This window comes from Antedon mediterranea, chromosome 9, assembly GCF_964355755.1.
Source record: "Antedon mediterranea chromosome 9, ecAntMedi1.1, whole genome shotgun sequence".
In the NCBI taxonomy this organism is placed as follows: domain Eukaryota; kingdom Metazoa; phylum Echinodermata; class Crinoidea; order Comatulida; family Antedonidae; genus Antedon; species Antedon mediterranea.
In genome coordinates this window covers 7,677,549-7,690,874 of record NC_092678.1, presented here as the reverse complement: position 1 = coordinate 7,690,874, position 13,326 = coordinate 7,677,549, and the positions used below count along the sequence as shown (strand labels likewise).

The 13,326-nt window shown below is 31.8% G+C and overlaps 1 protein-coding gene across 1 annotated transcript; it reads left to right on the top strand.

The window, feature by feature from the left end:
• The first annotated feature begins 433 nt into the window (after positions 1-433).
• Positions 434-13,050, top strand: LOC140059275 (uncharacterized). Its single transcript, XM_072105143.1, has 16 exons — positions 434-650; positions 1,220-1,439; positions 1,824-1,957; positions 2,368-2,472; positions 2,950-3,096; positions 3,688-3,783; positions 4,659-4,856; positions 5,028-5,264; positions 6,064-6,294; positions 6,897-7,130; positions 7,870-8,106; positions 8,398-8,637; positions 9,101-9,334; positions 9,558-9,642; positions 10,462-10,640; positions 11,002-13,050. The coding sequence occupies exons 1-16, from the start codon at positions 542-544 to the stop codon at positions 11,052-11,054; spliced, it is 2,739 nt and encodes a 912-aa protein (XP_071961244.1). The 5' UTR covers positions 434-541; the 3' UTR covers positions 11,055-13,050.
• Positions 13,051-13,326: the final 276 nt, after the last annotated feature.

Below are 13,326 nucleotides of genomic sequence, written 5' to 3'. Positions count from 1 at the left end.
TTTTTGTTTTTTTTTAAATTTTATTATTTATTTTTGTTTGATGCATCACTTCATTGCATTGGTATAATTTTGTGCTTGTGATAGAGAAAATCATTTATTTTTTAGACATTATTTATACTAAAGGCATGATTTTCTTGACTGATTTGCTTGCCTGTCTTGTTTTAGATGACAAAGTCTGTTACATAATAGAACTGGTTTGATAGATTAACTCTAGCTAAGCCCTGTATACAACCAGTGGTGCGCATATTTTGTTGTACAACCAAGTACTGTATATGCATGTGGTAAATTTAGCCCAATTCCTCCATGGTTTTACCAAGCGTGATAGCTGAATAAATGTATTGTAGGCCTATATGTAATGAAAGGGTGTGACAGGTTGTTTGTTTGGTGTGATAGCCTTGGCACAACATAAAACGGAAGAAATTCTTTTTATTTCAGAACAAAGAGACCAGAAATTTAAAGTACCAGGAAATAATTTTTAATTCAACAACTCCCTGAGTACACAACTGTACAGTAACAGTGAAAGTTTCATGCTCTCAAGTTTATGTTTGTTGGAAAGAAGACAATGTTTGATAAACAAAGCGCCATTATAAATCTGATGTTGCTACTTCAATGCTTCACCATATGCTCATCTCAAACGATGGATGATCAAAGTAAGTACTAGGCTACACTGTCACTTTTTTTTGGATGGCATCCCTTTAGACCTATTTACTTCCTATATGTAGTAACATGAGCCTAGAAAACAAATATAGTACAACACCACCTGTGGGACACCTTGACACAAAATTGCCCCTTAATAAGGGACACCTCTAATTTGTTGATTTAACCCATATTAAGAAGACAAATTCATTTTCCCATCATAAAAACAACAAAATAGTAGGCCACAAATAATTCAATTCATTTAGATAGTTACTGCTAATGTGTTGAATTTATAATGCCTGTCCACTTCGCATGGTGTTTTTTTTCTCTTTAACATAGGCTACTAAAGTTTCAAATCTACATGCATCAAGTTTTTAAATATAAATTATTGTTCATTTTATCATTTTTTGTTTTTTCCCTGCATAACGCCTATTAAGGGGACAATAATTTCAGTAAGTGACCTCTGAGCAGGGAACCCCTATTCACTGCACACTCATTTAAGGGGACAATTTTTGTCCCAAAAGTGTACCCTTAATAGGGGTTCTATTGTACCTATATTTTTTTTTCTCATCATATGTTATAGATTCTTGTGGTGGTAGATTTGCTGACCAAACTGGTGTATTTAGTTCACCTGCAAATGGAAATCAGTACCCACATGATGTACATTGTTCCTATATAGTGACAGTAGAAGATGGATATATCATACGATTGACTTTCGAAACTTTCAGTTTGGAAGACGAATCAGATTGTAAATATGATTATGTTGCGGTGTATGACAACAGTACAAATACAGTGATTGGATGGTAAGTTTGTTGTTTTTTTATAATTTGAAGTTTCTATTGATATCAGTTGTCAAATGTCAGTAGTCAAATGGCAGAAGCGCTGTTTACCATACCTAAAGAGCCAACAATATCGTCAAGGGTTAGTCCGACCAGCCTTCTCGGATAAGGACTATTATAACCGTAGGTCCAGTGTACACAATTATAACCTGTGTGCAAAAAGTTTCATATTGTCAAAATTGTAGGCCCCCATCCATGGTAAGTAAGAAGGGGTTGAGACACTCTTGCCACATACTTTTGCTATAGGAAAGTTGTTTATGTAGAATCCATTTTTTAAATGCCTGTTATTAATAACTGTTTAATCTTATGTTAACATTCTACTAGTTTACTTAACTTTTTATTATTTAGGTTCTGTGGCACAACCCCTCCACCTCAATACACTAGTTGGGGCAATGTGATTACTGTGATCTTCCACACAGATTCAACTGTAGCAAAAGAAGGTTTTAGTGCTTCATATGTGGGGCGTAATGCTTCCTTACCTGGTAAGTTTAAATTGATTTATGTTATTTTGCTCTAGTATAGTAGTAGTATAGCAGAATACTTACAACAGTGTAGGCTACCTGATGGTTTACTAAGCTATTGGTAGGGATGGGTGTTTTCTTTGTTAAACTGAAAATGAGAATGCATCGGTCACTTATTGGAAAACTATTTATTTTCTCCCCATTAAATCATGGAGGTATGATAAATACAAACAAAGGGTCTGCTATACCATAAAAGTATAATTATTTAGTATGATATGTAGGATTTTGTTAATTTTAAATTATAATGTATTGTATTGTGTATAATATTATGGATAGATAAATATTAAACAAATAAACAAACAACTACTGTTCTAGAAATGAAATGAATTTGAATTTTGTTTTTCTTTGTTAATTTACATAAACTAAACTAGATCCGTGTTCACCCAATCCTTGTCTGAATGGTGGATTCTGTCATCTTGTTTCTGATGGAAGTACATTTATATGTTCGTACCAAAGGGGATGTAAAGGGGACAGATGTGAGTATTAAAAGTTTCACAGGTTTTTATAGGCCTATCACCAATAATTGGAACAGAATGGTTTTGTTAATCAAATTGCCTAAACAATTTTAAATAGTTATCAATACTTCAGACTCATTTGGCCATTCTTAAACAATTTAGTACTCGATAGAAACAGCAAGGAGTTCCTCAAGGCAGTTAAATTCTTTATAGTCTGTAGTTGAAATGAACCAAACCAATATTTAAACACAATTTAGGCCTCATGAACATCAGTCCAAAAACTGATTTTTTTTAAATGTTCATAAAATATGACTTTATTGCAATATAGAAAGTGTTCACTTAAATAGTTGTTAATTAAGACTTTCTTCCTGGTGTTTGATGATGAAGGCACTGATAAACTTTGATTAATACTTAAACTTATACATTAATAATATATAATGAGAAAATATTAAAACATTTTGTTAAAATATATCTTTTTGTTATTTTTATTCCATGTAGTCTCCGTAAAATCTTATTTTTCATATCACAAGCCTGCTTACCAGAGTACAACTTATTCCTCTGGTGGTATATCATATGATGCCAGTTTAGCTGTTGATGGTAACAGAGATAGAGATTTCAACTCTGGTTCATGTTCCCGTACAGTTGGTAAGTATGACTGTATGTACTGATGTGAGTATACAAAAAATGAATGTTTATAAGTTAGATGGTGAGAATAGTTGAAAAATTTACTGCTCTATTTTTAACAAGGCAGTCAATTTTTTATCAAATATTCTCACCATTCAACAAATACAAAACATTAATTATTTGTTTTATAACACACCTACTTTTATTCAATTTATCCTCACAAATCATTGACAAATGCTAGACTGGGAAGCAATTTTTTTTTTGTACATAATTTGGGGACCCCTTATGTGAAAGATAGCCGAACTACTTCCTAAATATAACTAAACCTGACCCTCTAAATAATCTTTATCTCGCTATAAAGTAACAAGAAGTTGTACATGGGATTCGAACCCGATACATTGACATGTAGAGGCCATAGTCTTATCCACTCGACTACACAGACGGCTTGACAGAAAGCATTTGCATTAGGAATGGCATAATAATAATATAATAATAATAATGGCATAATTATGAGATTTGGTCACAATGTTCGCAACATAGCACGGTCAAAACAATACTTTATGGACAGAATATGTCCATAAAAAAAAAAAACCTTATAACATTTTTTTTAAGTGTCAAGAAACGAGAACCCTTATTGGTATGTTGATTTAGGCAGTATTTACAGCATTGAAGACATTTATGTATATACACCATATGGATCATATGAAGGTATAATATAATGCTCAGCCATACTACTGTAAATGAATATATATACGATAACTATACAAACATATGGATATCCAATAATATTAAATTACAGTTGAGAAAGTCGCCTGTGTAAGCATTTCAGGTCCAGAAAATTCAGAGTCCGTTTATGGAGGAAGTGAGGTGGTGTAAAGTCTCCCATGTCTGGTTAATAAAGTTTCATTTTCTAATCTACTGTTCTTCGCCATGTACCCTTTGCTCGGTCTCTCTTCCTCCGTTCTTGTTGTCTATCACATGACCGTATTTGTGTGTCTGTTACTGACCATGCAAAACCATCTTCAATGCTGTTTTATTTCATTGTTTATTTTCGTTCTAACTCTGATTTGCTTGGTTAAGTTTACACAGTTGATTGCCATTCTAATCTTTGTTCAATCAGTGCAGATCTTCAATAATTGAACGTAGTGTAAATATGTGATCTGTACTGAATCTGTAACAACTGTTTATCCAGTGAATCCTTTATTCTTTCTAGTAGAATACAGGAATCTTTACTTATAATGATGATAATGTTCAATTTCCACATGATGCCAAACCCCCTTCTTGGGTGATAATAATTATAATCCAATTCTTCCATTCCACTGGCAATTTTTCAGCATTCCAAACTTTGTTTAAAATGTCCTGAAGCATTTTGCATCATCTTTTTCCCATTAGTGATGACTTTTCTGTTGATGTGGAGGAATTGAATTAAAGAAATAAAATAAGACCAACTAAACCAAAAAGACTCATGAATCATCTGAAAAGAGCTTTAATGTTGACAATTGAGTTGTAACTCTACATCAAACTACATACAATATACACTATTCAGAATTGTTTCTATGTACATTTTTTATATTTTAATTTAGTGTCTAATTTTGGGACAGAGGTGTATGTTATTGAAAGTGAAGATTCACCTTTAAATGTCAATAGCAAATGTGGATCAATTGATTCTGACCGTACTCTCCACCGTGTAAACTGTGATCCAAATAAAAATGGACGATTTGTTTTTCTATTTCAAAAGAGCAGTAATGAAATCAGTGTGTGTGAAGTACAAGTCAATGGAAGTAAACTTATTTCTTATTTGAAGCATTATGAAATATTTTTGTTTTTTCATTAATTTTAGTGTTAGGAGGAAAGATGATTTCTTTAACTGTTCAACTTTGTACATAATTTTAGATGACCAATATATGCTATTTTGAGACATAATAATAGTTTATTGTTTTGTTTTTTTCTAGTTGCTTTAATACCAATTGTGACTTGTCCTAGTGACATTGTATTGGTAGGTACACCCTCTAATGTAACCTGGGATCCACCTACAGTAGTTGATGACACTGACCTTGGGCTGATTGCTAACTGTACTCCATCTTCTGGTTCTTTATTTCCTGCTGGTCCCACTACTGTAACATGTACTGCAACTGATAGTGATAATAATACTGGTGAATGTAATTTTGCTGTACAATTTATCGATGAAGGTATGTAATATAGCAAGTTAAATCATTCCTTTATAATTATATAAGTTGCACTAAAGAAGGACTATTGTTGCCCGAAAGCTCTGCTACTTTTTCTAGCTGTTTTACATTATCGTTTTGATTTAGCTTTTTGCTTATTTTATTTTGTATCTTCATTGAGATCCAGCCACTGATACCCACTGCATTGTCAATACTTTCAGTAATTTGCCTTTGGATTTATATATATATATATATATATATATATATATATATATATATATATACAGTATATGAACAGGCCTACCTTTACTATTTTTATTTCATCTTGTTATCAATCACAAGGCTCGGCAAAAGATGGTGCTCAGATTATGACCATGATAGACTAGAGCTGAGTTATGCACATTATAGTGCATAATGACTAGTTTACTGCATTTCATCAAATACTGTCCCATAAAATAAAGATATTGGTAAAATTGTGTGAAAAATAGGTAATTAACCTCTGACCCGAAAGTGCATCACCAAAAATCACTTAAGAATTGGGTGTCTCACACAAAAATCATATTAAGACCAATGGTAAATGCACTAAATCCACTCATCTCTCAGTCTATGTGTCTCGCATTCTCAAAATTCTTTAATTACAAAATTACAATATATAGTATTGATATGGAAGAAATACATGGCATGTGATATGAATGACACATAACAAATATAAATAAATTAATACATTTATGAATTTAAATGTTTTATTTAGATGTTGAAAACCTTTCTACAGTATTTTATGTTTATATTATTCATATTTATTACACAAACTATTATTTTTTAGATAATGAGAACCCCATTGTTATATGCCCAGACAGAGTGTTTTCATCTACCTCAAGTGGTGCATGGATATATGAGCATGACCTCTCTGTCACTGACAATATTAACTCTGATCTGTCTGCTACTTGTACTCCATCTAGTTTGTATTTTCCTATTGGTTCAACTAAAGTTATATGTACTGCGATTGATAGAGCTGGTAATACAGGAAGCTGTACATTTACAGTGAATGTAACTTGTAAGTATAAGACTGTTTTAACCAAATTTTGTCTTAAACTTCCATTTGATACGTTTAAACTTTCATTATTTCTTCAGTTTAATTATAAGAAAAATTGATTTAAAGCCAAATTATAACAGTTTATTTTAAACCGCAAGTCAAGCATCTAATTGAAATATGGAGCTAGAGTAAACAACAACCCTGATCAAAGCATTACAGTGGCCTATAAAGAATGATTTTTACTTGGGGTACCCGAGTATAGGACTCGCTCATCTTCTCCTCCATCTGGACACTATTGAGTAAAAAGTGCGATTTATAAAGTACTACTCCTCCCTTATTCGTTGTATTATTGAGCTGGGATTTGGCATGAATATACTACAGGGACATGTCCTCAAAGCTATAGCCGGATTTTTAAATTTCAATCCAGATGCAGCCATATGACGTCTCGAAGATGGTACCGTATAGCCGTATTTAGTAGCGAGGTTATTGATGTGTATGTGACATCACATCCCGTCTTATGACGTCATTACAGCTTCTTTTGCTGTACCCCGAGTATCGTACATTCATGCTAGTTTTTAGAAAAGTTAAATGTGTTTGAATTGAATGTATTATTGTGTTTGTAGATACTGGTGACCCTGTTTTGACCTGCCCAAGTAATATTGAAAATCATTCAGATACAGATAAAACTATAGTGACCTGGGATGATCCCTCTGACCAAGATTATAATTCTGGTATGTCAGCTACTTGTACACCACCTTCTGGCTCATCATTTAATACTGGTTCAACTGATGTCACTTGTTATGTTATAAATAGTGCTGGTGAAGTAGGAATCTGTACATTTATAGTTACTGTGAGTCGTAAGTATTTATTTTTTGATTTGGATATATATATACATTTTTACTATTTTAGACTACTGTGGTTTTCATTGTGTGGGGAAGCAACGACAGCACTTCTGAGTAATTGACACAACCTCATCTTACATCAGACTTTACCTCTAGGGAATATTCCATATATATTGTATTTATGTTGAAAATTGAGAAAAATATTATCAAGTTGCCATTTGAATATATTTGGTATCCTCTCAATTTGACAAAAGAAGAAAGCCGAACAAATTTTTCATTATAACTGGACATGAGGTATGTATCATTTTTACATCTCGATGCCATTGTTTAAGTCTTGCCAAAATTGGTTAGTTAACCTTCCTGCTGCTGCCTGCTGTGATGGATTTCTGGCTTGATTGTAAGATTAATTTGCATGAGTGACCGGTGTCATCACAGTAAATTGTCCCAAAAAGCTCTAGGTCCAAAGATTGTCAGAATTTGTACTATTAATAATGTGTTTCAATATTCCATCTGCATACAATATATACAGTACTTCACTTTTCTATCGTGCAGGGTTCATTTCCACTCATGGAGATGCTGCCATGTAGAAATTCTGTAAAATATTTTTTTATAGAAATTTTGGTAGACTAGACTTAATATTAGCATCACATTTTCCTGTTATACCTTCTACTATTTTAATTTATACTGATTTTAAATAAGTACATGAAACTGTCAAAACAATACAATCTTTGTAATTATACGTTTTCTTTCTTAGATATAGAGAATCCTAATCTTGTATGTCCTGAAGACCAAACTAGAGTTACAACCTCAAACCAAGGTACAGTGACCTGGAATGACCCTTCAGTCACTGACAATGTTGATACTGGTCTGTCAGCTACTTGTACTCCACCTTCTGGTTCATCATTTAATATTGGTTCAACTTATATCACCTGTTCTGCAATGGACACTGCTGGCAATACGGGTATCTGTATTTTTAAAGTTCTTGTCATCAGTAAGTTTAATCATTAATTATGACATTTATGTTTCAACAATTGGAGCATACTGTATGTTTGCTGTATTTTTTTAAATATTACTAATTACTTATTTGTTAAGTTTTCTAGTCATGTGAAGATGTTTGTGAAATGCATGATTTAAAATAGAAAACTAATAAAAAGCAGATACATCATTCATCTTTAAAAAAAAACCAAAATGTGACTTTTCTTTTAAAATGAAAATTGTTACTTTATAGTTTCAGCAGTGATTTTGATGTTCACTATATTTTGTGTAATAATATTTCTTGTAGATGTTGTTGCCCCTATTGTGACTTGCCCAGATAACATTGAAGAAGGTTCAGGCACTGATGCAGCTACAGTGACCTGGGATGACCCCACAGTCACTGACAATATTGATACTGGTCTTTCAGCTACTTGTACTCCACCTTCTGGTTCATCATTTAATATTGGTTCAACTGATGTTACTTGTTCTGCTATGGACACTGATGGTAAAGCAGGAAGCTGTGTATTTACAGTTACTATAAACAATGGTAATACTAATGTTTCTATTTTTTGTATAATAATTATGTAAATAATTTGACTAGAGAGGTTGAAATCTACCATGACGAATCATGTCAACGTCATTTGCGTGACCAAGGCCACTGAAAATAGCTGAAACGTAAAAAGTAAGTACTTGGCAACTGGTTTACCAAAAAAGTTAACATTTATTTTTTAAATATCCATTTAAAACCAGATGAAATTTTTTGAGAGTATACATTTATATTAGATAAAAAACAACTTGATTATGTGAATTTGAATCAGACATTTTAAATGATATTAATTAAACAAAAATTGCATTGTTAAATAAGCTGAGAACTACATTGAAACATCTAAATGACTTCTCAACCCAAGCAAAAGCAGTGGTCTAGACCAATTACCTCCAAGATTTCTGAAAGCCAGGTTTTCCATTTTAAATTTTAAGAATGAATATTACTTCTTATCTATTTTTTGCAGATTATGTCCCCATTTTTACCTGCCCAGGAAACATTGAAGTTTCAGGTGCTGACCAAGCTACAGTGACATGGGATGACCCCTCAGTGTCTGGCAATGTTGATACTGGTCTGTCAGCTACTTGTACTCCACCTTCTGGTTCATCATTTAAAAATGGGTTAACTACTGTTAAATGTTCTGCATTGGATGGACATAATAATGTAGGAAATTGTGAATTTACTGTGCATATTGTTGAAAGTAGGTCATATTAATGATAATAAATTGTGTACTTTTATACTGATGCGAATTAGTGGACAGTTTGGTTGTTCTTTTGCAAATATAAATAGTTCTTGTATGTAGGAGTGTCCGAATATTCCCTTAGGTTAGTTATCAGTTATGTTAAATTCTATACCAATTTTCTTTTTTTTCCAAATAAATATTTTGACATTTTCTATTTTCTTTGTTTTCATTTAATTTGCAGGCAGTACATCTATACCAGTTTACTTGATAGTGATAATGATAATTTTTGCTATCATCATGTTTGTGATGTCCACAGCTTTGTTGAGGTGTTATCGTACCAATAACTTAAGTAGTTTGTTACTGGCTACTGACTTTATACTTGCTCTATTTCTATATCAATTTGAATGCTGGTGGCTGGCATCTTCTAATATTATTTCTAAAATGATAATAGTACCTATATGTTCAAATAATATTCGGACAAGCTTTTTCTTAAAATACTTGGTTTTCAAACCCGTATAACTAATTGGTTAAACTTGGATTGATAAAGCTAAGTGAAGGCGAATACAGAAGAGATTTATTTCATTATATATTGTAATGGGGAGTTTTTGATTTTCAATGACCTAGGACTTATGTAAATTATACATTTGTATAAACGAGTTAAATAATAAACTAAATGTAATACTGCAGTAACTGCAGCAAAAGGAATAACATGTTTAGCTCTTTCTTTTCTTTATAATTTGCTATTATATACTGTACCTTGATTAATAAATAAAAATTCATTCATGCAATGATTCCTTGGTCAATAATATGCAGGTGATGTTTGTGTAATTTTATATTAAATTTTATATCTAAATTTGTTAGTAGTAAAACTTAACACTTAATTTATAATTTTTAGTTAAATTTTATTATATTTTCAATAATGTACTGTTTTATTAAAGTAAGATCTAATTTAATAGTAAGTAATCTCATGGCACTAGATTTCACAACTTTTTGCCAAACTGATAAAAATAATAATAAATAATTGGAATGCCACACCTTGTTTTGTGCCATCAATACTACAGATGGAATACATTTTATTCATAAGTGTTCTTTTCAAAAAGAATTGTTTTTTTTTTCAAAAAGAATTGTTTTACTTTCTCTTATAGGTTATATTATTCCAGTGAAAAGAACCAAAAAATAAAAAATTCCACAGCGATGAACATAGCTACTTATGATGATATTGCCATGCCAACGGGATGTGATAATGCAGGATTTGAAAGCTACATGACATCTACTGGCATTACTGATGATGCTACAGTGCTGCAAGACTTACAACATAATACTGGTATGAACCTCATTTATTAAAAACTAAAAAGGTAGCCACAACTAATAAAAGTTAAGTATCTATGATGTTTTAAATGTTGATACCAGCTGTTCTATACTTAAACCAGTTTGGTAATAGCTCAAGTTAGGAACTTTCAGAAGAAATGTGGAAGGGGAGGGGGAGGGTTTCGGTTGGCAGTATGGGCCTTTATGAATTAGCCTGTATACAAAATGTTCAAGTTAAAAATAGTACAGTACCTTTGACTACAGTACTTATAATCTGATAATTTCTCAAAATTTGCATCAAGTATCTTTGCCCTTTACACGACCTGATTCAAGTTTGATATACTTTCTATTTTATTGGTTTACACTTTGTCTTTAAGGTATACGCTTGCAGGGAACACCTGGACAGACCGTTTACGAAGTCATAGTGTGATGTGTATTTGGTAGTGAATTGTGTTGTCTTTGTTCATCCATCATACCAGTGGTGGTTCTACTAAACCCATACCACCACATGTCACATCTATACATCACAAACACACTATACATAACGAACCATGCATGGTATGTTAGGGTTTGTAACCTAGGCACATGTGGTACTACATGTATTATGTATGGCGTATGGTGTTTAGTATATGACCCATCACTGTTCAAGTTTTCACATAATGTCACATAGTTGAGTGTAATTTGTTGAGATTAATGTACATACCCACATGTTCTCTATACTGTTAAAACAGTAAAGCACCTAAGTTTAAATTTCTAGTTATCTGAGACATCTCCAAGCATTTAAATTGTAAATTATTGAAAATATCCACTACAGTACACAGAAAGCAATATTATATTTAAGTTGGCATTTTTCATGCAATTAGATAAATTGATAATAAACTACAGATTTAAGCCAATAAGAATTATAGTATATTATTCAGTATAATGCAGAGCGGTTCTACTAAATAAAATGTATAATGCTCAGTTCATGCAACAAATGATTAAAAGAAAAAGGCTTATACAGGATAAAGAGTAACACCTTTTCTGTTACATGGAACCGAAACCACAGTGCTGATTTGGTAAATGAATGAAAAGCAACGTAAAAGAAATAGAAGAACACGTTCTTCCACTTCGTGAAACAGAACAAATACATTAATGTTTGCAATAATCAGTAGTAAATATAAATTAGTTTATACAGGGTAATCAAGGTAAATAATTAATAATTGATATTTGGTATAATACTGGGCAAAAAAATCAGGCAGCTAAAAAAAAACAACTGATTACACATGGTAAGCTAGCTATAAATAATATAATTTTCTATAATACTGCAAAAGAAATAATTTTTGAATAGAATAATAAATATAATAACTAGAAAGCCACTCCGAGAGTGCATACCTCCGCCTACTGTAAAATTCTCCTACATAAGATTTCTCCGGTAAAAAAAAAATATATTTTTTTAGTCTTAATGCTGTTTTTGATTAGGCTAATTTCATTACAAGCATGTGTATGCGAGTTTGGTGTAATGGTTATGTAACAAGCCTTTCAATTAACAATAGCTTCAGTTGACTAACAACAGAACAGCAACGCGAAAATCAAACGAGTGAATTTGAAAAGAAATAGGTTTTTTAAACTACTCGCATCAAAAAACGTGCACATTAAATCAAATTATGTTTTAAAATTACAAATCACAAATTATAACTCTTGCCTCTTGTTAAAAAATGAAGTTTTTTGGACAAGTAGTTCTCGAGAAAATGCAATTTCAGTTTACTTGTTACTTTAAGACTGCTCGCCGGCTTTTGAAAAATTCTGTCCTATCTTTTAACACTAGCAGGTCTGAAAAAGTATACTAAAAAGTGGTCCAGAATTGGGACTGTGGTCCCAAATGGTCCCAAAATGTAATGGAATGGTCCTTGACCACATATCTATCTGTCTATTCATTTTGGTAAAGATCTTGTGATTACTTTTTGAGTAATCCTGCTAACAAACAAACAAACAAACACACGCTACCGATTACATATACCTCCTTGGCGGAGGTAAATTATAATATAATATATGATGCATGGTATTCCAATAAAATTTATAACAATACGAATACGTACTCAGATTGTGCACAGAAATAAGTTATTGTTAATTCTATTAATAGAATAATTTACTGTAGTAATAAAAAAATTAATGAGAGTAATTTCTAATATTCAGTGTGTCCAAAATAAATTAAATATTACTTTAAGATAAAGGGTAATGATTTGCATCTTCAGTCAACATAGCAAATAACTGACATTGTAGCTATACTATCTGTATTTATAATTATACAATTATGAAAAACATTATGTCGTATTTTTTTAGATGTTTAATCATTGACTGAAATTGTGAACAGAAGCAAAAAGGAATGAAGAATAAATAAGAGAAGAGTAATTACTGTAATTGTAATTTTACTCTTCCCTGAATAGATGGATAAATAAAAAAATAAGATTAGAAACAAACATTTCAGACAAATACTTGTTTCATATTCGTTGAGAGATTAAGATATGTTGTTGTATAAACTCTTACTACTACAATTCTGTATCTTTAAAACCAATCAATATTGAATAATAGTATTGGAATGACCACCTGCAAAGCATGAAATGCATAAGTATAAGGTGGGTTGGGTGGATTCCTTTCTGCAGTAATCTCTGAATGAACGTGAATGCTCTTCTAGTCTCACTGACTTAGTTTAGTGTTCGGAC

Excerpts from the sequence above, each read along its gene's own strand:
- LOC140059275 (XM_072105143.1), top strand. The coding sequence starts at position 542 with ATGTTTGTTGGAAAGAAGACAATGTTTGATAAACAAAGCGCCATTATA. Across the intron at positions 2,473-2,949 it reads GGGATGTAAAGGGGACAGAT|TCTCCGTAAAATCTTATTTT; the intron begins GTGAGTATTAAA and ends TATTCCATGTAG. Across the intron at positions 7,131-7,869 it reads ATTTATAGTTACTGTGAGTC|ATATAGAGAATCCTAATCTT; the intron begins GTAAGTATTTAT and ends TTTCTTTCTTAG.